Genomic DNA, 25,261 nt, shown 5'->3' with positions numbered 1-25,261 from the left:
CACACAGATGCCGGCTCGACGCACACATCAGCACAAAAGAATAAACATCAGGCCACTTACGTTATTTGCATTACAAAGAGTGTATATATTTGTTATTTATTTTTGCTATAGTGCTTAACAAGCACAATTTAATTTTGCCCAGTTGTGGCCTGTTGAGGGGGAATCAATATCAAAAGTTCCAAAACATCTATGTTGTTATTTGTATTGACGCACAATAATATCTACATACATGGCATTTGATTGGAGTCAAGTCTTACTTTGTCCCACAGCAACATTAAAAGAGTTTAGATGTGTGTACATTGTTTCGGTTAATAAAGTATTGTATTAAGTTTCCATTTTATTATAACATTCAGATTGATCATAAATAATTGAACATGCACATGTATTTTATGTTCTGTTAAAGAGCGGTGGAGGTGGGGTCACATTTGAGTATTTAAAAATGCACTTGAAAGTAACGCATTGGTTACTTTCTGAAGTAACTAGTTACTTTTGTAATTTGTAACTGAGTATCTATAGTAGTTACTTTTAGGAAGAAGTAACTAACTGTAACTAATTACCTTTTAAATGTAACTAGCCCAACACTGAGAATGACGGTGGTGGACACATATGGTGCGTGTGTCCCGCCGCCCTTCTGTGACTTGACAATAAAGCCAGTGAACATTATCATATCTATCGGTTGGGTTAAAAGAGATGCTCCATCGCAAATCCAATCAGCTCTCAGGGAAATGAAATGGAAGACAGGTTATAGTTTGTTACCTGAAAAGACACATCCAGGTACATGTACGGGTCCAGGGGTGTGTAGGGGAAAGGTAATCTAACATCTCATGGCCTGTGAAGTCTGAAATATCTTGCAATTTGAACAGCTGACCTGCTTCTGTCTGAGCCACGCAGGGAATACTTATTCTCTCGGTGTCTCTGCATAATCTGAAGCAGGATCGACAGTGGACGAGACTACAAGTTGAAACTGAGACTTTCATTATTCAGATATTATTTTTAGGTGGATACATTCCTCTGTATAATTACAACTGAGCCGTTAACTATGAAAAGATGTGAGATTAGCGAGTTGAATTACTCTAATATTGTGCCAAAGAATCTTTTCAGGGTGCAATCAGGGGGAAAAAATCCAGTCCCATCAACTGTACCATCTCAGATATCACTGGGACTAAATACAGACAAAGTCTGGATGGGACCATTGTTAGCTCTGATTTGACAATCCCACCCACATCTTGAGGAAAAAGCCCATGTCGTAGTTGTTGTTGCTTCCTTTTCAGAGACACTAATCTTTAGAAATTATCTGGGAAGTCAACATTTGCCGTTAATTGGCACCAGCAATCTGCAACAAATCTTGTACTCTGCACACCCTTGTAATAGTAAATTTTCTATCCAATTATCTAATCATTTCAATCTAATCATCTCATCATGGGAAGCTCTTTATGGTATTATGGGTAGTAACTGATGGTATTTAAGCCACACAACTTAACTCGCTCTTACTTTGAAGAGTCACAAAAGAGATTTAGCTTGCAGCTTGGGGTCATGCAAACTATTTTTTATTCATTTAAAGGAGAAACACACACACACACACACACACACACACACACACACACACACACTTTGTATCCAGAACAGAGGAGGAAGGGATTAGCGGCCAGCCGTCCAGAAGAACACAATTACTAAAATGAAATGTCATCACCATAATTATTTGCAATTAACTGTGGTCTGACAAAGCCAGTGGTTACAATGTGCCTTTCCATTATAATAAGGAGTGTAAACAAAGACACAGAAAGATAGAACACAGGCTGTTGGGGGCAGGTCCACATGATAATCTTGTGTGTGCGTTTTCAGTCAGTGAGTCAGGAGAGACAGAAATATACATAGAAATTAAGGCAGTGATGGAGACAGATAGAGATAAGGTGGAGACAGAGCATGAGCAAAGAACCAGAGAGTAAAAAAAACTAAGTTAGAAAAAGCCAACCATTTCGTTTCCTCCTCTTATCAGTCAAAGTGTTGCAATCAAAGAGCGGAGGTAGGGCAACACAAGCCTTCTAGTTGTCTTTATTGCCTCTACTCAAGTACCAGCTATTCTCCTGGACAACAGCAACATCCCTGTACCATGTAAATCAGGAACACTCCCTTTGAAACCAACGGATGGCTTCGGAGGAACCAACAACAAAATGAAGGTGTATATTGTTTTGTTAGATATTCACACTAACAGGTGGAGGATATTCCTACATTGAGGTACATGGTGTAGGCTTTAAAGACCTTCTGGACAGCCAAACACAAAGTGTCCATTCACACAGGAAGGTGGCCCGGCACAATTAGTTCACACGTTGTCGAGAGAAATATGTGAATGGTTGACATGAAACCTGGCATCAAACAAGGATGCAATGCATCAAGATTTTTGTTACATATTGTTATGGATTCATATTATTATTATTATTTGGTATTAGGTGAAAGCTCACATCAAAACTTGACAACCTGGACTTTGTGGATGATATAGCGCTACTCTCCCCAACCAAACAGCAGATTCAAGACAAAACAACGAGACTGGATGAAGAAGCCAGAAACGTGGGACTCAAGATTAACAAAGAAAAGTGTTGAGCATTATTGCAAGGAACCGGGAGAGAATTAAGATCGATAAACAAGACGTTGAAGACGTAAGTGAGTTAACTTACTTGGGAGCCACAATTTGTAAAGTAGAATGTTGGAATGAAGGCCCTGAAGAACAGACTCTCAAAAGTCAATGGTGCATTCCTCAGACTAAAGAAGATCTGGAGCTTCACAACATCTCAAGAAGAACAACAATAGGGCTGTACAGAACACTGGTGGTGCCAGTCTTAATTTATGGGAGTGAGACATGGAAAATGAACAAGGAAAACAACAAAGTAGTTGATGTGTTCCAGAACAAGTTTCTATAGCTATGTTTCCACACGTTTCTATCAGAATTAAAGGAGAATTCCAGTCAATTCCAACACATAGCTCAGTTGTTTGTAAATTTTGAGTGTTTTCAGTAGAGAGAAAAACTAAACCAATCAGTGTTGTCTACACCGTGTTACCCTCCTGCTAGCGTTAGAAATGGCATAATTTATCAAGAACTCGCGAAGGAAATGGCCAACAAAGGTTATGACAAGCCATGGGACTTCCTCCGGAGTAAATGGAAGGCGCTCAAACAGCGATACATGTGTCAAAAAAACAGTTGTCTCGCAGTGGTGCCGGAGGGAAAATAAGGCTAGTTGCATCTGCATCATCATAGCAATGTGTTGATAGTGTCGTTGTTTTCTTATTATGGCTTGATATGTCACTATCAGCTGGCACATAAGCACCATTACAACTTGTGCAATATTGATCATTTGTTGGTAGACGGCGCAATCCATTTTGTCTAGAAACTTTGTTCGCAAATGTTTGCTTAAATGTTATGCGATTCAGTGGAAATTAATGGAAACACCTTAAACTGTCTCAAATCAATTCGATATACAGTACCAATTTGATCGCAAAACAGCATGTGACGTCATTACGCACAGGTTTTTATTCACTTTAAAGCCGTTGGATGGAAACATTATTCGCATTTGAGTTTTTTTTATCGAACTTCAGATAATTCGATTGACAAGTGGATGGAAACTTAGCTTATGAAGAATCTTCCAAATTCAATGGCAAGACCATGTCAGTCACTGGAACAAGCCAACACGAAGCCGCTGAGTGATGGATGGAAGATGATCGCACATATACTAAAGCAAAACCAAAGCAACAACTGCAACACGACAATGACCCGGACGCAGAAGAAAAAAGAAGAAGACCAAAGACTACCTGAAGGCGCACAGTTGAGAAAGAAAGACAAAAGCAAGGTGCGGACCATAGCAGCTGAGCGGGAAAGGTGGAACTGCTCTGTGAAGGTCTAATGTGCCAAAAGGTATGATCTCCTCTCATGTACATATCATCTTAGTACAAAAGCTCTGTGCAGGTTTGTTTTGCCTCTTTGAGCAAATTCACTGAATGCAACAACTGCATTTTAAATGAATTGATTTTGTCCTAAATTTCTGGGGTGTGACCAAACCTTAATTCTTCTTAAGTGAACCTATTTCTAAAGTTCTAAAATTTTTCTAAAGTTTTGATAAGTTACAATTGATACTTTTTTATGCTAATAAGTTCAGGATATCCATGGAAGCCATCAGTAAGCAATCTACGACGTCAGAGGAATAGAGAGCCAAAGTCACGCCCTTCTACTTCTTTTGAAAAAATATGAACAGTAGTGAACGGGGAGAGGTAAATTATTTTTTGATCCTGTTTGAATTGAGCCATGGATTACAAATCATGTTCATCAATTTAAAAGATAATTTTTCAACCAAAGAAAGTCTCAATTTATTATTAAACTGTTGAAGTATAAGACTGTGAAAATATGTGATTTCAACGTTGCATGGATGACATCTCACTGAAACTACAATGTCTGTGTGTATTGTTCCGTGAATGTAATGTGACTCAAATGAGCGGAGGGTCTTGCTTGTTTTTTTGCTTATCTGCAGAAAATACTTCACTGGATAAAACACATAAGGTAAGAGAACGTTACATGTGTTGTGTAACAGAGCTAAGCTAGCTAGCTAGCGAGCAAGTTGAGCATCAAGCTAGGTGACGTAAAAAGAGACAAAAGATGTAGTTCAGTAATGTAGATGATTGGTTCACACAAAACTAAGTGGTCATATGACAAACCTACGGCTAATTAGACTGTCTTCAGTTGAAAAATTATCTTTTAAATTGACAAACATCATATTTGTAATCTGTGGCTCAATTCAAACGGGCTCAAAAGGTTATTTTCCTCTCCCCGTTCACTTCCGTTTTTGAAAGATAGCTCCCATGAGGTCCACAAGAAGGGGCGTGACTCTCTATAGCAAGAACAGGAAAAATAGGAAAATCTCCCGTTACTCTGAATTAAGACTGTTGACGCATTATTCCCAGATGCTTCCCTCCATTGCTGGCCCTGTAGACTCAACAGCCTAAATTAGTCTTTTGATCTGTGGCATAACTGTAGCAGGTTGAAGTGAAACCAGATACAAACAAACAGTGTACAGCTCCTTCTACATTAGCTGAACTGACTGTGTTAGTGTTACTATTGGATCTTATTTAATTTTTAAGTGGCAGTGGTGGTCCATCTCCTATGTGGAACTGCAACTAGGAGGCTGATGTGGAAGGTTCTTCCAAACTCAGCTGCTCCAATTTACGATTGAACAATATGATGTGATAAATTAAGCAAGGAGAGGATAGTAGAGGATAGGGGGGAAAAGGGGAGAATACTGTCTTAAACCTGTTTTCATTAGAGCAGTCCAGACATTATGGAGCAGAGGGCGGCTGTACTCTCAATGTTTTCTCTGCCCCTCACAAACAGCTAGGGGCAATCTCACAGAGGATCCCTTGACATACTGTTGTTGTGCTAAGGTTTTCATGTGTGCGTGTGTTATGTGTGTTGAGGTGAAAGATGTGTACGTGTGTTTTGTGTGTGTGGGGAGGTGTATTGAGAATTCAGAAGCCAACCAGTGAAAACTGGTTAAAGCAATCGATTTTGGGATAAGGAGGAGACAACTATAGCAGCAGCCAATAGAGAGGGAGCTAATGACACAATCAACACCTGCAGTCCTTGCTGAGCCTTTTCTTTATCCTTCCACCCATAACAACAGATGTGGATGAGTGACCCCCACCACCAGACTCCCTCTTCCTCCCCCAACATCCCCCCCCCCCCCCCCTTACAGCCAACGCCATCCTACAGGAAACAGCCACAAAAGCTGAGCCAGGAGGGAAGAAAACCTCAGTGAGGTGCTGAGGAGGGGAGGACGGGGGTGGGGCTGGGTTGGCGGCAGGGTTGGGGTCTTAGATTTGGCTGTTTAACACAAAAGAGACTGGAATGCAAAGAGTTAATCCGTTCTGGGGTCTCTCTTCCGCAAACAAAGGGACAGGCCTCCAGACAAAGGTTGAGGGAGGGGGGAGCAAAGGGTGAGGGATGAGGGAGGCTGGTGGCTTTCCTACCATCTGGAGCTTTTGTTTTGGGGAAGGCTGGAGGTCGGAGGGGGGTGTGCTGGGTGCAGGCGTAGGGGTGGACAGGGGACTCCGCCCCCCTCTTCTCCGGCAGCAGACCCCAAGACCCCACCCCCAGTGAGTCTCCATGTCCACGTGCTGCGTGGCCCAGACAGACGCCCCTCAGCTAGGTCATACTACACCGGAGCCCTGCCTTGCTCAGCCTGGCTAATCATCAGCCTACACTCCAACTGCTCTCTGGCACACACACGCACTAGGTCATCTCCCACACTCTGCTGAAATATATCATTAGAGTCAGAACACACACTACAAGCACTCAGTTTCCCTTTCTGTTTCCCACTCTCACACACGCACTGGGCCAGTCTCCCCAAGCCCTCTTATTGGTTCAGGCAGAAGCGAGCGTGAACTTACGCAGCGCAGTTTGTTTGTCTATGTCATTCTGTCAGTATTACTGGTAGCTGTCCAATTGAGTGCTGCCAGGTTGAGAGAAGCCAGGCTCTTTAAGGACCATTATGAGCCGTGTCAACAGGCTGCACAATTACTACACACACAGGGGCCAGAGAGGATGAATGAATGAAGCCGCATGTCTGGGTTTACTACACAGGGCAGGGATGAGCAGGATAGCATGAATGACAAACAAAGCGGGCCCTGTCAAACCTCTTATCCAGGCTTTCTTTGACTCTCGTGCTGCCTTGCTGAGGATTCAGCTTCTCAACCTCCCTGCCTGTTTGCCCTGCTTGATTCTTTGTCTGCATCCTTTCCAGCTGCCTAACTTCCTCCTCACTGGCAGTCTGCTCTCTTCGTTGCCTTTAACTTTGAAAGCTCTTATTCTGACAACTGGAAAAGGGGGAATCCTAAATGATGCTGTTCCTATCCTTTCTAATTCAGACCTGGAAGGAAAACGGTGTACGTATCGGTCCTTAAGCCCACTGACCCTGTTCTTCCAGCCAGATAGAGAACACTGTCCTCTATTAATCTAGTATTAAGAGAACTGACAGATTTGTTTAAAGACACATAATGAAAAGAGGAACAACCCACATCAGAGCCTTCTGTTAAATGGAGCATCAGGTTTAAAAAGTCTTATAATTTGGACGATGGAGTTGGTTATCAAACTGTGAGTGATAGTGAGATAGATGTGAGGCAAAGATAGTGACTGAGAGTGTGTGAGCTTAAAAGGAGAGGTGCAGACTAGTGCAAAACAACTGGAAGTTAGTTATCATAGTTTGACCTGCTGATTTGACCTGCTCATTAACATATATGCTGTACAGATTGTAAAGCTCCCAAAGCAAGTTTGTGATTTGTGATATTGGGCTATTTAAATAAAAATGACTTGACATGACACTTAGCAGTTACAGCAGCAAAGGCTGTGATGCACAGCTCAAATGGCACTCCATCTCGGAGTCATACCTCAGACAAATGTGACCACACATAAATGATACACATTTGTAGATTTAAACATGACTAACACTTACAGAAGATGCCACTATCTCTGATGTCCATCGCAAACAAATGTCTATAAATCTGAGTATAAATCCTAAAAAGACGCTCCTTTTAACTCCAAAACTTGCATGAAAACGATCACGTTTAAAATTCTCTTCAATGAAATCCAGTGATAGTTGTCTGTGCATCCATGAGTACATTGCACACAACAACTACTAATAGCTTATTCAACATACTTTCCAAATTGTGGCTAAAACCCAGTGGCTCAAATTGTAGCCCCGACTTCAATAAATCCATTGCAACATTATACTTCCTGTTTACAACCCTCAAAGCCTCATGGGATCTATCTCAGATTTTGACTTTGATTGGACAGTGCACACTTCGATGTGAGTTAAAAAAAAAAAAACTTTAAGGAACATGCCGACTTATTAGGACGTTGTGATTTGTATAGTCACAGCGTGCACAAATAAGAAGGTCACATGAGACACAGCCATCTTCTAACCATATATAAACTGGGAACTATATTCTCAGAAGGCGAAGTGCTGCTACTTGGGCAGAGTGATTACCGTTGTTACTCTGCTCCTCACCACCGGGATTCTCGTGTGCTTTGAGCAAATCACTCCGCCCAAGTAGCAGAAGTTGCATTGCTTCGCCTTCTGAGAATATAGTTCCCAGTTTGTATACGGTTAGAAGATGGCTGTGTCTCATGTGACCTTGTCATTTGTACATGCTGTGACTCTACAAATCACAACATGCAAATAAGAACATGTTGGCGTTATTTTATCACTTATTGGGAGCAGTAGGCTAGTTTTAGCCAGTTACCTGCAGCCTCTGTGGTTAGCTAGTCTAGCGGTGAGTGCGGTAGAGATGAGAAGGGTATGTATCTAACTCTGGGGGATACGGTGAATAAGCTAAAGTCCCAATAAGTTGGCGTGCTCCTTTAAATAACAGAGCAAGGCAAGTTAGCTCACTTGTCAATCAGAGAGACGCCAGGATAACAGCACTTGTTAACATGTGAGAGACAATGCACTTAGCATTCCCTGCAATTACTGTCCCTCTCCACCCCTGCACATTCTTTCAGTCTATTAAGAGTACTTCTACAGTATGAATATGAGCTGTTGAAATAACATGTGTGTGTGTGGTCAAGAGAGACAAAGAGCAAGAAGATCAACATATACATACCACCACCATGAGTGTAAAAATCCTGGAGGTTCCCCAAGTGTGATGTTCTTCTCCCATCGGATCTGAGAGGAAGAGAGACGTGGAATAGAGGAGTGAGGGGAGAAGACAGAGGAGGGAAATGAAAGATTAGACCTCGCAGCATGTTTTATGCATAATGTAATCATTTTGCTCAACTGTCCTCCCAACTTAAGACACAGAGCGATTGTCGGACAGAAAAATAGGCCAACGGGCAGCGCAGTGAAGTGCGGTGCAGCGCTGAGTTTGTGGATAAGAAACTGTGACTGTCTTGAAGCAGTGGCCCTCTCCACTGCCCTCACAAACCAGCAGAGCTCCTGCCTGTATCTGGACACCGAGATAAGATCCAGTGAGAGATAGCAGACCCGCTGCCTGCTCCACACACTCCTACTGACATGATTCCGCATACACACACACACACACACACACACAGGCACACGCACACGCACACGCACACACACACACACACACATTCCCATAACCACACATACATGAGTCTGTGAGGACAGTATGAGAGCAGCAAGATATGTCAATGTTTTTTCTTAACGCAAATGCCTTTTAACGGCACTCATTTTTTTTGGGACGCGCATTCAGTGCACGCACGTTTTGTGATTTGCCCCTCGTGCCGCTACGTATAGCTTAAAAAAAATAATCAGAAAGCGATGCAGTAGTAGTTGTGGATTAGCCTGGGAAAACCCTAACAAACTTCTGGCAAATTTGAGATTTGTTCTGAAAGTTAGTTTGGCCATTCGAGCCAATTTCCAATTTTTCCAAATCGAGGCACCAATCACAACCGTTGAGGCGGGCTTTACACGACGACGGGCTCTGCAACATGTTCGCTGGGAGCAATGTTTTTCCGTTGGTCTGCATACATCATCTCCTTCATTGATCTGATTGGTTTTAGGTCTATCCAATGCGCCCAGAGGCATCTGAGCGGCAGCCGTTGGTGACGCCCCCTTGGAAATGTGCTGTGAATGAAGCTTCCGCAGACCCACTCTCACTTATAACTGATAAGGGTCTGGTGTCAACCAGGCTAGTTGTGGCTAGCTAACAGAAACAATCCTCCCTGAGCAGAAATGGATAAAGGAAAGGGTAAAGTTTAAATAAATTTTATATATATATATATATATATATATATATGTATATATATATATATATATATATATATATATATATATATATATATATATTATAAAACACACACACACATACACAGTATATATACATACATGGAAAATTAGATCCATGCCTTTGATTTCTATTAAAGTGTCTTTATCATGCAATTAATCATGATTAAAATATTTTAACAGTGACAGTAGGATATATATATATATAAACACACACACACACACACACACACACACACACACACACCGTATATATACATACATGGAAAATTAGATCCATGCCTTTGATTTCTATTAAAGTGTCTATTCTATAGATTTCCCCAGTGCACTTTATAGTGATGTGGCGTATGTGGGTTGGGCCTGTTGATTTAATGCAGCTAAAGAGCTGAGTGCTGCACTGTGCAGGAGAGCGTAGAGTGGCAAAGTCCTCTCAGGGACAGAAGTGTATTGTGTGTGCATGTGTGTGTGTGTGTGTGTGTGTGTGTGTGTGTGTGTGTGCTCCTCACTGAAGAAGAACAGAGGCTAACTGAGGCAGGAGAGTCCAGGTGATAGCGCTCTCATTAGATGTTCAGGTGTGTGTGTGTGTGTGTGTGTGTGTGTGTGTGTGTGTGCCTTTAGTCTACCTGCAGGGATAGAAATCCCTTATCTATTGAAACATCTCTGTGTGTGTGCGCGCGCGGGTGTGTGTGTGTGTGTGAGACTGTGAGGTACAAAGGTGCTGAGGTAGAGACATCTTAATGCATTGCAAAGAAAACATCATCCCGCCTTAAACACATACATGGGATTTAGCAAATAAATAAGAAAACAAGCAAATTGAGAACCACGTTCACTAACTTGACGACGCGATATACTGTAGAGGATAAAATACAATAACAGACACCAGCAAAATGATTGATCGACTAATCAAGATTAAAAGGCAGAGTAATCGACAATGACAATTATTATTACTTACTGAAATAGACCACTTACTACTTTTTCCAGACCAGAGCTTTCAACCGCATTTCGTGAGTCAAGAATTAACTTTCAGACTTAGGTAGTTGTGTGTTGTGTTCTATTTGCAGCATGTATTTGCATTACATTTTTAATTGTGCAGTTATTTTAATGCCCCTCATGTTTTCTTGAATGTTTCTCTCAATTTGCTTATTATTTATTATTATATTTATTTGCAGCAATTTATTTTCTTAATGGTAAGTACTGTATGTGTGAGGAGGTTAAACAAGAGATTCATAGAGAGGCACCAAAGAAAAAAAGCAGATGATCAAAGCATAAACAAGGGCGGAACACAGGATAAAATCAAAGCAAGGAGAGGGGGAACAGGTCCTGTGTGCTTCAAGACAAATCTGGCGAACGTTAAATGAAAGCTAACATAGTAACTGAACAATGAGCAATGTAGATGAGTATAACAAATGATGTCTGTTTGCAACCTTTCTTCAAATACTCGTGGGAAATCCCTCAACACTTTAACGCCTACTGCATGAAGGGGGAAAAGGTGAAAGGTTTGCTCAGATTTACCCATTACTGTCAGTCTAATCCAAATACGCTGACTCTGACCATATAAGACAACTAAGTAAAAACGATGCTGTGGTTGAAATAAACAAAATCATGAAGCAATATACTGTTGCAGGCGCACAATTTGAGACAACTGGCGTCAAATTGACTTAGCAGTCTTTGCATGTATGCCTTGTGGACATGGACTGTTTGTGTGGGTCTCTGTGTATGTTGTTTTAATCCCTGTCTGTGTAGATGTTGTTTTAATTCCGGTTTAAGGCTGTTTAATTGTGTGTGGGTATGTATGTGTGTGTGTGTGTGTGTGTGTGTGTGTGTGCGCCTCTGGTTGCCTGCGACCCAGAACTTCAGCTCTTTCTAGCAGCTTACTAATAACACTCACAAGGGATCTGAAATGAGCGAGGCTCTCTGCAGTCCGACCACTTGATCTCCCTGGGCTGCTCCCCCCATCTTTGCTTCATATTTTACACCCCGCTCATGGTTGCAGTCAGCAGGGCGGGCGGTCCAACCTCCAGCTCTGCCTGCCCTGCTGACTGCATAGTATAAGCAAATGCAACCAATTTCTGTCTGATTGCGTCTGTTGATACATCCATGTCCCATCGGTTCTTTTTGATGAATTATATCTACTTTTTCATTAGATATTTTTCCTTCAAAAATCCCCAAAACAACCGGAAGAGATACAATGTTTTTAAGATGAGGGCCTTATCATGTGATATCAATAGTGGCAATTTGTTTGTTGCCCAGGCCAATTATATAGTTAGAATTATACATGTTTCCAATTATATAATGTTTCTATTGTACAAAACGGAATTTCACTCTGTTCTAAAAACACTTTTCCATGTCTCACCTGCATAAAATATAGTAAAAACACAGATATGTGTGCAATTACTTAGAATACATGGGGTTTACTGCCTGGTAAGACATTTAGCACCTAGACTGTTTTGCGTCCATTGCAAACAAACATGCAATGTGAAAGTCTGGGATTGGAGAGAGTACTAAATGGTCTACTGAATAAGCATGACGTTGAACCTTTACATGAAAAACGCTAATGAAGTTTACTTTTGACAATCAAAAATTGTTTATCGCCTGTAACTCCGTGATAGAAGGACTTAACAGGAAGGTATTTGGCTGAGCAACGGAGGTTAACATGTTCTATGTTTGGTCCAAATGGTGTCTGTCTATGGTCGCTGCAAATCCCACTCTGGCATGTTTCATTCGTCCCCCGTTTCGATCGTCCCGGTTTGCCCAGTTGAACGGAGTAATAGAAAGATAATGGACTGACTCAACTCTTTCTCGCTGTCAGTCAAATGAAAAAATGTATACCACTCTCATCTCTGTAGGCCTACTGTAAATATGAAGCTACATAGCTTAGCTTAGCAAACATACTGGAAACAGGGGGTTGAGCAATCAACACAGGCTAGTTTTTTCCTCGTTTCCAGTCTTGATGCCAATCTAAGCTAACGGCTGCTAGCTGTGGCTTCATATTTACTGTAAAGACATGAGAGTGGTATAGATTTACTCATCTGACTCTCAGCAAAAACGCAAATCAGCGCATTTCCCAAAATCTCGAGCTATTACTTTAATCCTAAGTATAACATTGCATTTTTTTTAATCAGTACAAACGCTTTACTTCATCAAAGCCTGTTGCTAGCACTCCTACAGATGATCACTTGAGCTGCTTGTTCCTCACAAGACTCTCTGGGTGTGCAGCAAGCAAGTGTCACTTTATGCAGGTGCAACAGTACCGCTATGTGACTCTACACTGAGCTCACCTGATGAAAAGACAGATATGAAATGTCAGTATTGAAGTTGAATGATATAGACCTGCTTTTGCTTGCCATCAAAGCCCCTATCAGTGTTGGGAGTGTATTATGTGGAGCTGAATAAAGCCAGTGGGCAGGAGAGGTGTTGTACAGGAGACGGCCTGGACACAGGACCATTAGCAGGAACAATGTCCATTAAGGAAGAGGATGCAACACATTAGAGACCTTACCTCCTCAACAGTTCAGGGGCCTAATATCAGACTGATACGTCTAGCAGAGCTGGGACACATGGTAATGTTTGGAATGGTTTGAAATATAAAAAAAAGGTAAAACTTGATTGAACTTAGCCGGGACTGGCTCTTCTTCTTCAATGTCATGGCAGAAAGCGGCCGAAAACACATACCCATGATATGTCAAACCGCTCTAATTATACAATGTTTATGATCACAGATTACAGCTAATAATGAAGGGTAATCACATTAAGTAGTCAAACAGATGCCATTTTTACATTGCCCCACATCAATAAGCACTCAAAATAACATTGCTGTTTTTCAGCAGCTGTTAAAAAATAATAAAAAAAAATAGTCTTGACTCATTCATGTATTTATATTGTCACAGTTTTCAGTGTCCAGAGCTCGGTTTTTAGTAAGATTGCTCAGCTGCTTCTAATGTGAATTCCATTCCTGGTCATACAATAGAGGGGGAACCACACTCACGCTTTAGAAACAGGAAGTCAATCTGAAAGAAGGTCTTACCTCTGACAGGAAGGTCTGTGCTGATTTCTGTGCGCCGACATGCAGCAAATACTCATACACATATAAAGCTAACCTGGAAAACAGAGAGAGAAAGAGAAAAGTCAGTCAGTCAGTCAACATCTTTTACACTCCTCAAAACTCCTCATTAAACTCTCAAAAACAACACTCATTTGAGAGATCAATGAAAAGAAATTAAAAAAAACAAATGTCATGATCTCTCTTCACACTGAACTATGTCACAACAAATGTGCACAATTGGCAGAAACTCATCACTGTGTCATTTTAGATTGAGCTTGGATAAAGAAATGTACAGCATAAAGATCATATACACTGTGGAAGGGTTTTAAATATGTGATGTAAAGCTATACAGCTCTGAGCTAAAGAGCCTCCGTGGCACTCAGCCATATCCCTGTGGTTTTAGGAACTCTACTGTGGAGGCACAGAGGCCAAAAACAAGACAGCGTAGGCACTGAGAGACATGGACAGACGAGACAAAAAAATATCCTTCCTCAGACATGGCTGAAGCTGGACTCTGATGTCACCACGCTGCTTGTTGGATTCCTGTTATCTTTTTAGACATCACAACCATGTTGATATCTATATATGTTGACATATACAGTATGCATACACAATTTTGCTGCTACAAGTAGCAAAGGGCTTATGAGTGAAATAAAGTCTTTATCAAGCTTTACTCTACTGGCACTAAACAATTGTGTATCTCGATATTTAAGCTTTCTTCTTGAAATGGCTAAAGCACAGCCTTTATAGTAATGGTGGAAACTGTCATTGAAACAAGATGACAAGTCTCCATGAAGTCACTGTTTCTGGCTAATAGACCAACATATAACCCCTCGTAAAAGCACAATGTGCTGGTTTTTACACTTTGGTTTTTATATGAACTAAACACACGTGTTAACTAGTGAAATTAAGAGATTCTGGTAGGGGCATTTTTTTTTATCTTCAGACGGAGCCAGGCTAGCTGTTTCCCCCTGCTTCCAGTCTTTTTGCTAAGCTAAGCTAAGTTAACTTGACTTAACTTCTGGCTCTACGTAAGATATGAGAGCGGTATCCATCTTCACATCTACATCTTCTATCATCTTCTCAAATCTCAGCAAGAAAAGCAAATTAGTCTATTTCCCAAATGTTGAACTAGTCTGTGAACTACTTCAATATACAGCCAGAACAAAGGCCTGTTTCTAACTGAAGAACCAAAAAGGATGAAAGTTGTTTCTCCATATCGAAAAGTATAATTTTTGGGGAATTAGAAGAACAACTTAATACTGAATTGTCTTCTGTATTTGCAACGAAATGATCAGAAACATGTCCGATGTTATTGCCCAGCCCTCATGGACCTCTCACTCTGACCACATCGGGACAGAAGCATCGTTTGCCGCTTGGCCAGCAAAATTAACTCAATAATAATACTGCAAAACCAAAGTCTGGACAGACATCACAGCCTGCAATTGTCTGACATTGAGAAGAGGGGAGCTTCTGTGCTTTTGTGTACAGTGGCCGATTGTTTTTATGCTGATCACATTCATCGAGGCCAGAGCCGACAAAGAGTTATGATGTTTGGGTTGATGCTGAATGATACTGAATGAATCAATAATGAGCCAGGCCTGAGATGAGCAACCTGAGTCTTTATCTCCTCAAAGATATCACTGAATCTTGACAACTGTCTGCTAAAAGAAAATGATCTGCTACAGCTGGTCCAAACCAGTTTCAACTAGCATTAGCCACTAGATGCTATTGCCTCTTCTATTTGTCATTCTTACATCAGATACAACTGTATCAACACCCATTTCAGATACGTGGTGTAAACATGCTGTTTAAAGAAAAAGGATTTATAGTTCGACATTGTTTTTCATCAGAGTGTGTAGTGTGTGTGTTGGGTGGATGTGGGGACGGAGGAAAGGTCAGTGTTTCTTTAAAGAGGCGTAACTACTAAAGGCCCAGCCCTAGATTGTATGCAGAAATGGATTGTGAGAAGCGTGAGTCACAAGGAGGAGCAACTGCTTGTTGTAAGTGTTTAATATTGATCTCAATTGGAGTGACTGCCCCTGTATCGTTAAGTGAAACTGATCAGTGTTGTGTTTAGGAACGAGTCTATCACGTTTAATTATGTGTGCTCTGAAAATGTTCTGTAAATGCCATGTCCTGCGTTTATATATATTTATATAAATCTAGCAAATAACATATTATGATGTAATACTGATGTAATAGTGTTTCAAGCTTTACATTATAAATGCTAAAAAGCTCTATCTCTATCCAAAGATTAGATAGTAAAAAAAAGGAATGCATTAACCCTAATTAAAATCATATTTAGTTAATAAGGTATAGTTAGTTGATAAAGTATAATGGTTGAAAAGCACAGTCCATTTCTGCCATATCTGTGATTTATGTTCATTTAAATGTGTTCTTAGGGAGAATATTAACTGTAGATAAAACATTGAATTTTGTTCTTTTTTTTTAAGGAGTTGTCCCCCAGAAATGGCTGTAAATCAATTTAAGTAGTGGCCACAACTTCTGGGATCGTCACAGGATGCACACTGTTCCAAACAGCTTTTTCCCATTTATAATTGATGGAAAAGGAGCAGCTGTGAAACTAGGAATACATTATTTTTAATGTTTTAATGTTATTTTTAATGTTTCTGGGGATTTCAAATCCCCAGAAATTACTTTGTTGCATCCATTCAGTCCAATAACATGAGAAAGTCTAGAAGAGTCGTATGATTAAATGATCTTGTTGTTGTTATATTGAAAGAATGTAACGGCATTGTAGCGGTAACTTTCTACCTATATAAAGTATGGCTGTGACATCCCAACCATACAATGTGCCCTGTTGGCTCATTTAAAAAGGCACAGTTTCCGAATATGGGTGGTGTACATTTTGCGGTGGATTGAGCGTTTTGACACTTTCATAGTATTTAAATAGATCCTAGACCTGCTTTATAATAAAAAAAATGAATGGAAATCTCACTTTTTACAATAATGGGCCTTTGTTATATCCATGGTATACTGCTCCAAACCCCCACCCCCATCCCCAGTGGAAATTATGTATGTTGTTGTAACAGTACTTGAATTATCAATTTTGTCTGCTTTTGTTTTATTTTGTGTTTGCGGTCATTCACTGTGATGCTGACGTAAGCATCCATGTTCGTTTTTGCTCCGTCAGCCTGAGCACTTCCCTGGTCCTGGGTGAAGAGTCTGTTGGTGTAAAAATCCGGCCCTCTTCACACTGTGAAATACCCATGGGCAGGCATCAGCTCCTATACACCTCGTCTGCACTGTACAGGATCGAAAAGAGATTTCCATGAGCAATGCAATGAAATGTTCATGGCAGAGCCTGGTGTGATCTAAGGGGCTCTATGCGCTAGTGATGGGCACCTTCCCCAGCTGCAATGCATTATTTAAAAACACTCATTCAATCCAGGCTTCAGGGGACACCTTTTGTTACTCTGTCAGAAGCAGTAAGTGTAACTCAGCTGAGAAGGGGGAATTTTTTTGGGAGCTGATGGAGCAAAGCCTCAGGAAGGCCAGGTAGATAAAGCAGACATAGTGTGTATGTGTGTGTGTGTGTGTGTGTGGGGGGGGGGGGTGTACAGTACAGGAGAGCTGTGTCAGAGGGAAATTGAAGGTCAGGGCCTCCACTCATTCCTCTGTGGATACTGTAAACCTGAATCCCTTCCCTATGAACCCTGCACTAGTCACACGTCACTCAGGAATAAAAGATGAGATGTTTACAAGACAAACCACAACCACACAGTCCTCTCCGCAAATCTCGATATACTCTATGACACATTTCACTCTCTTTCCTCGGCTGTCGTTGTCATCGTTCAAATGAAAATGACATGATGAGAAGCTAGTCTGAATGGGAATAAGAAAAGTTGACCTGTGCTGACTAAATGTCAAGGGTGATGATATAACGCTGCTGTGTACATTAAAAGGAACACAAAGCCGAGCAATGTATCTGTCTGTTTCTTACGCCGGTGACTGTTTTCCCACCGTATATTAACTTGGTGGGAATTTACCACCCCATTTCTGATCTTCTTCCCTTCCATGGCCCTAACCTAACTAGTACTTTGCTCCATGTCCGCACATCAAGGAGCTCTCTCTCACTGCCTCGTCCCCAGGAAACACACCTGACATTTAGCCCCAGGCTGCCCCATCCAGCCTTCCTTTTCCTTCGCTCGTCTCCAGAGACAAGGGCATCTTGGCTGAGTTTAGCCAGCTAAAGCACAGACAGTTAGCAAATTAACTTTCATGTCTTCGCTTTAATAATTCAGCAGCGAGAGCAGGGCCAGGGTGAGGTAAGGTATGAATGGAGGAAGTGATGAAGGAGAGTTCAGCAGGGCTCGTTGTTGCATCTGCTTTCATATACAATCTTTCACAAAATAATAAAGATGTATAGCATGCACAATTTATGTATTCAGTGACACACTGAATGCAACACTAAGCGCAAAAACACAAAATATTATTTCCTAACTATTAAATATTTTTATTTATTCACTTCGTCTAAAAGAAGTATAGCTCTCACACTGTGGTGGCAATTGGGTGTGAATGTAGTGATGTTATCACTTGAAGGTAAATGAGAGATTGGATGTCTGAGACCAGTTGCGTAGGCAGAAAAAGTATTGTGGTTGGGCCCAAAAAGTACAAAAGTGAGTGGGCCATTTTCAAAAAAACGTACAAGTAGCAAAAAGAACAAACTGTTCAAAACATTGCTTAATACATCCATGGTACATTGTCTGTATAGCCAGCTAGCTAGCTAACGTTAGCTGCTGAAGGCAGCCCCGAGAGAAGGCCTGTTGTTACCATAGCAACCACCTACGTTCCGAATCTCTGGTTCAAACCGTTTCGTTTTAATCAGAAGAGAAGACACATTAAAAAACACACAACTACAGTACTTCTGTTACTATTTCTTTTTTTTTTTTTTTTTTTTTTTTTTACATACATTTGAATATTTTTCATAACAAAACATACTGTGATTCAAATTTGGCTGGAGGGGGCCAGCGAGTAGGCCTAAAGTGGGCGGGCCAATGCCGCCCTGGCCCATTGCTGACTAGGTGCCTGCTGGAGACACCTGCGACACCATGACGCTGTTTCACTAAAGCCTATTCCCACTGCACACACTGTTTATATTTGCTTAGCTTTGATATGGCAGTTCCTTTGTTAAAACAAATCAGTGTCAATACGCGTGTAAACACGCATGGCTTTAGCCATGGGTTAATCCACACTGTCGCGCGCGCACACGCACACACGCACACAATCAATCCTCTCACTTTCTCAAAGCAGTGAGCTTGAGTCGTGTGACGTTTACCCATTGACGGACTGACTTGCAAATGTCCTCTAACCTGTACCATTTTCACTTTTCAGTGAAAGAGGAAGAGGAGAGACAATGATGATGATTTGTGCTCAGAGATTACATTGACATAGCTGACCGAGTTTTGTTATCACCAGAGCCTCCTCCCACAACAGTTAATGAGGACAATATGATGTAACTTTTTGTTGTTTTTTGTAACATTAACCAACAATCCAATCATTTGTTTTCTATGTTCATCTTTAGTAACTCGCAAAGTACCTTGTTGTCTGTTGAGGCTGATGCTTTTTTCTGTAATGCTGATAAAGCAAACACACTTCTCCTCTGTGTGCTCTGTTGCCAAACTGATTAACGACTTCAGGCACATAGCCTCAATATTTCACCAATATTATATCTCCTTCATTTCAAGTGAGAAAACGAACAAATTTGTGCGGATGCACCCAAAGCAGCTGACGAAAGGCAGCATTAATTGACTGTTGACATATCTGAAAGCAGTCAGCCAAAGGGTGCCGAGGGTAAATCAAGGGTTTCTTTACTTTTAGAGCAATGTTTCTGCCTATGTCAGTGCGTAGTTCTTTATGCTTCTATCAAAAGGCTGAAATGCAGATGGCAGTGCCATCTGTGTAGAATCAAAACCATGCATTCAGACCTGAAGATCCCCATCAAACTGCATGTAAATACGTGGGAGGAGCCATAGGAGTGGAGGATGTAAAGAACCCATGTTCAAAACAAACTGATTAACTTGAAGTTTTTTTCCCCCCAAACAAATCCATCCGACGCTTCAAGTGGCTCAAAAATGTGTCTAAACAAACAGAGGATAAGAGAACAACCGCAGGGAGCCGAATTCTTTTGAAAACTAAGAACGTGCTTCTAAAAAATGAGATGTTTGATCAAGCTATTAAATATGTTTGTGAATGACACTTTTAATTAGGAAGCCGGATTCATCAGTGCATATTTCAAAGAGGTTCCAGTTACTAAATAATAAGGTGACATTAATATTGAAGCTGCTGTATTACCTGTTCAAATTAAATTAGTCCAGAGAGTAATTAATTTATTTGGTCGCAAGGGCACCAGTTTTTTATCTACCTCTCTTATTATTATTAGCATGTTTTCTTTTTACAAAATGTCTGATCACAATAATGTTTCCCAAGGATGTGCAAGGACCCAACTTCAAGCCCCCCCCCCCATGGCCTTGACTTTGTGGAGGAATGCACATGTGAAATGTACATGTTTTATGTGGCGTTTCTAAGCAAGCAGGTTGTTTTCGAGCCTTGGTTTGAAGGAAATGCAAACACACTTACATGTACACTTGAGCTTGTATAGTGGAACATTTTGCATTCCACACCTGAGAACCTTTGTATCCCATTCAGGTGGCTAAAAACTGAAGCCTTCAGTGCATTATACACAGGCGGACGTGCTGTACTATAGAGGAGCATTTGCTTCTTCTTATAAACCTCAGACTGCACATCTGTACACACCAGATTACATGCAGAAACTGTACCAAATCTGACAACTTCTAACTGAAATCAACAGATCATCATTATCAGAGGCAATGCGGGAGGACTGCAACACCAGTAGCTAGTGAAAGCACCATAGCACCTAGTCTACATCCACGACGGTTCACTCCCGCCGGATGTCACTCTTTTTGGATGTCCCGTTACCTTTGGCTTCCTTTGTGTTGTAATTTAAAATTCCAGACAATTTATGAGGACTATGGTTCACTGCTCCTCAGATCTCTGCAGGGTTAATCCAGACAGCTGGCTAGACTATCTGTACAATCTGAGGTTTCTGTTGCACGACTAAAACAACTTTTGAAGGTGCACAAGTTCCACTCCAACAAGTTCCTTCCCGAGGCTATTTTACAGCGGCAGCGGGGCTCCGCTCGGCCTAAAACGATCGTGATTGGTTTTAAGAAATACCAATAAACCAGAGCACGTTTTTCTCCCATTCTGGAATGCTGTGTGGACTAGCCAGACCCTCCTCTGCAGCGCTGTGGAGGAAGGTCTGGCAAAACGAGACCTGGAACACTGGCAACATTGCAGCCCATAGAGTGAGCTCAAGACCTTTATCACTGCTGCATGAACTTCTTTAGGATGCCCTCTTTTCTCAGAGTTAAAAGAAACAGTGGTGGTCTTTTTTTGGGGGGGAGGGGGCTCTTCAAAAACAGTGAGGTTAATTCACTGAAAAACAAACCCAAATGGTGTAATGGAGTCTGTTTAAAATGCTTTACATTTATGAAACATTTCAGCAAAAGTCATTGCAGGAGCTACACTCCTCTGCAACTTCTTCCTTGTCACACCAATTGGTGTAAACTCACATACCCTGCTGCCCATACCCTCGTATTGTCTAATCGCCTTCAAATATACAACACCGCTCTGGACTTATTACATTTCTCTCGCCAGTCTATCTAATCTAAATGTAATATGTGGCAACTTAGTCTAAATCAAAAGAATCATATAAGCTTAAACAGGCACACATTCACTCATAAAAATATTATTGGGAACATAGGAAGAATAAAGCCAAATTTATTTAATTACAGTTGATATTCAGTTATGTCAGCTTTGGTATTTTTTTTTGTATCACTTGACCCAAACTGATTCCAACCTTACTTCATGAAACCAAGAGAGATATAGATATATTATAAATATATAGTTCATTTAATTAAGTAAGTACATACCGTGTACTTAATAATCAATCCTCTAAACAACAGCTGCAGCTGTGATCCTCAGTCATACTGTATAAATGAGTCTGCTTTAATCAAACGTCCATCCGGGGCCGCCCTCTTTTTAGTATCTGAATATGTAAAGAGCCATATGAATATGTAAATATGAATATGAGCTAATTCAGTGATGCATTGAGGCAGCTGTTGTGAGCTTCACATTAACAAGGAAACATGTGTTGGCCCTGCGGGGCAGGTTAGGGTGACAAGACAGGTGAGGGGAGAGGGCAAGCATAGTCCATTATGTCTGGACAATACCTGGTCCACACACACACACACACACACACACACACACACACTTTTTGTACTAAACTAAATATGTGTTTGAAGAATATATTTACTGTGAAATTACTGATATTGAAATTACAGTATATAAAATAAATGCAAACAAACACACACACAAACAAATTCATTCAGGATTTTGTTATTCACAAGCAGCCTTAACACAAAAACATTCATCATTTCCAGCTCCCAAAAGACCTGTATTTCTTATGAGTTAAATTATTAATCTTCCTCCTACACTACCATTTGAAATACATGCTGCCTCTGCACTGATTTCACTCCCAATAACACGTGGAACATCATCCACACTCCCTGAACAAGCAAGTGCACCTAAAAACAGTCTTAAAAAAAAAAACACAGCATTGATATCATCCATTGCTTCCGATGTACTGTAAATAAAGCGACGGAGCTAAGGCACACAAACAGGTGTAGAAGCAGTTTTAACGTCTGCTGATGGTTCATATGCAATATTAAAGCATCATATGCTGGTTCAAAGGTCACTCTGCCTGCTGTTCATCAAACCACATGGGACTGTTTTCGTTTAGGAGTCACTCCTTCACCTCAACACAGACACAAACACACACACACACCACACACACACACACACACACACACACACACACAGAGCTGCTCAATTTTCCAATAATCTGATGCGAATTCAGAGTGAAATTAAACGCTCGTGGCACTAGAAGTGCACAAAGTGGTATTCCAGGAAGCTTACACTAAGCACATAAGCGAGCCACATCTCTAGAAAGCTTAATCAATTGAATGTGACATGCAATGGATCAACAAAAAAAAATACAAGTCTCTAAAGAAATTTTGTTTCTATTACAGATGTACGAGGTGCTGTGTAACAGCAGCCTCTCAGGACCTGACAGTGATTTTAGATTACAATTGCATCCCAGCAGGGATCTCCACTCACTCCTCTAACCTCAGACTGTTTAGTGCTTAAAAATAGCTAATGGTGATAAAAGACTACACCGATCTAAAGGCTGGGATGCTGAAGCAAGCATGAGCTGAATGATAGGGACAGTGACATTTAAAAGTTGGCTTTTTTATCTTTTAAACAAATGCACTAATCCATGCACGCGTTGACAAATGTGCTTTTATGTGAAGAAAAAGAACATTTAACACAAAATCCAGGAACAAGCATGATGGAATTGAACAGACTTTAAAAAAACACACACACACGCACACACCAGTGATTTTTGCAATATTCCCAGACACAAAAACTATTAGGAATTACATGCGACACTACATTCACCGACAGGTCTTGTGGTATATAATCATAATATAGTATGCCTCTGTAATATTAACAGCTTAATGCTCGTGGCAGCATGACTCTTCTTCGTGTGAACGGATGCTAAAAAAAAAGTTTACCACCGCTGTATGGCTGCTGAATGGGACAAAACTTTTCCCTTCATCGCCAGGTCTGATTGCGCCCGGCTTTAAGTGTAAAAAAAAAACACAGCAAATAGCACGAGCAAGCTGCCGGTTTCTATCTCTAGAAACACAACACAATTCAACCATCCGGCAGCTTCATCTCCAAAAGTTTCCAAGAAGACGAGATGAGCAGCCTCCTGTCCGCACAGGGACGAGCTCATGGACTACATTCTACAGAAGCGTGTTTTAAAGGCGCTTCTTCTTCTACTTGTAATGCTGCAGACGCGTGCTGTAGCCTATAATAACATTATTAGCCTACATTGTTGCTCTCCAAAGGGTTCCATTAACTTACAGAGGAAGAAGTGTGTGCGCTTTGCACGAACACACAATATTAGTAGCCGAAATATCCCGTGCAAAAACAAGAGGTAAAATTAAAAAAAAAAAAAAAAGTTTAAGAGACGCACCTCTAAGGTGGTCGGAGGGAGGGGGAAAGCGCACGGAGGAGCGCACTTCACTACAGTAGCCTCCACTCCTTTTAAATTACAGTACCTAGTTTGGAAAGTTGGAATCCCCTCCTCTGCCCCCCTCGTCTGCTCGATGAGCAGGTAAAGTCTTACATATAGCGCATAATTCACTTACTTTTCTCTCGCTTGGCTATCGGAAGGGACGACAGCTCCTTTACCTTTGGCGTACATGCTGGATTCTGTTTTAAGACTTTTGCCCCACTCAACACCTGTCAAAGAAAGCAGCCAGGAAAACGCTCCATCTCCATAGCTACCCCTTTAGTGTTTTTCCTCCCCCCCCCTTCTCCTCCTCCTCCTCCTCCTCCTCCCCCTCCTCCTTCTCTCTCCTCTCCCTCCCTCTCTTTCGCTTCATATTTTTTTTTTTTTTTTTTTTTTTTTTACATCTCCAACATTGGCCACAAATCAGGCACAGTTTCTGTTGGGGGGACTTGAAACCGTCCTCCGTTGGATTTTTTTTTTTCCCCTCTTCAGCCGCTGTTCCGCAGGCCTGCTCCTCCTCCCTCCGCTGTGCAAACGGTGGGGGCTCCTTAAAGGGAAACACACACTTCTTGTTTACTGACCTCAGAAACATGAGCAGAGAAGTGGGGAAGATGGGGAAAGGCATGCCGGGTACAGGTTATTTGCACTTAATGACTACAGCCAGCTCCTTTTGGGAGGCTGGCAATGGTCCGTAGCCTATGTTTCCCCCCTAAAAAGAAATTCTAGGACTTTAACTCCAATTTGATTTTGAGATTTTGATTGACACCAGTAAGAACCCTAGTAGGTACTACACTAATTTTTTGCATATTTGCACAGTCTATGGAAGGTATTATTTTCCATATTGTGATGTGGTCTTGATGTAACAATATTGTTTTGTCATGATCCCTAAGTAATTACTGCACATTATCAAGAAATCTTATTATGTAACGATCCGTTCATTCCAACTGGGAATATCAGGGATTGTCCTTGTGATTACCTTGTTTTTCCGTCCACATGGTCAGAATGCGTGTTCTTCTTTTCTGTTATATTGGCGTTTGGCATAACAACTTGTTGCATTACTGCCACCAGTGTTGGGGAGTAACTGAATACATGTACCGCCGGTGTTACGTATTCAAAATACAAATCGTGAGTAACTGTATGTCGTTACAGTTACAATGTAATTACTTGGTTTTTAGAATACAGTTACATTGTTGAAATCGATGGGTTACATGACGATACTTCCGTTTTTAAGAGTTTATTCACTATTTAAAT

At 41.1% G+C, this 25,261-nt stretch overlaps 1 protein-coding gene across 2 annotated transcripts in view; it reads right to left on the bottom strand.

The window, feature by feature from the left end:
- Positions 1-24,368, bottom strand: part of ssbp4 (single stranded DNA binding protein 4) — an 85,409-nt gene extending 61,041 nt beyond the window's left edge. For both annotated transcript variants that reach the window (XM_032524756.1, XM_032524755.1), the window contains exons 1-3: positions 24,147-24,368; positions 13,804-13,876; positions 8,638-8,699 (exon numbers count right to left, since the gene is read on the bottom strand). In XM_032524756.1, the coding sequence (XP_032380647.1) occupies positions 8,638-8,699; positions 13,804-13,876; positions 24,147-24,202 (191 nt within the window). In that variant the 5' untranslated portion in view covers positions 24,203-24,368. The remainder of the gene's footprint in view (positions 1-8,637; positions 8,700-13,803; positions 13,877-24,146) is intronic.
- Positions 24,369-25,261: the final 893 nt, after the last annotated feature.

Source organism: Etheostoma spectabile, chromosome 9, assembly GCF_008692095.1.
Source record: "Etheostoma spectabile isolate EspeVRDwgs_2016 chromosome 9, UIUC_Espe_1.0, whole genome shotgun sequence".
Lineage (NCBI taxonomy): Eukaryota > Metazoa > Chordata > Actinopteri > Perciformes > Percidae > Etheostoma > Etheostoma spectabile.
Note: the sequence above shows the minus strand (reverse complement) of the source record. Positions and strands in the feature narration are given on the sequence as shown.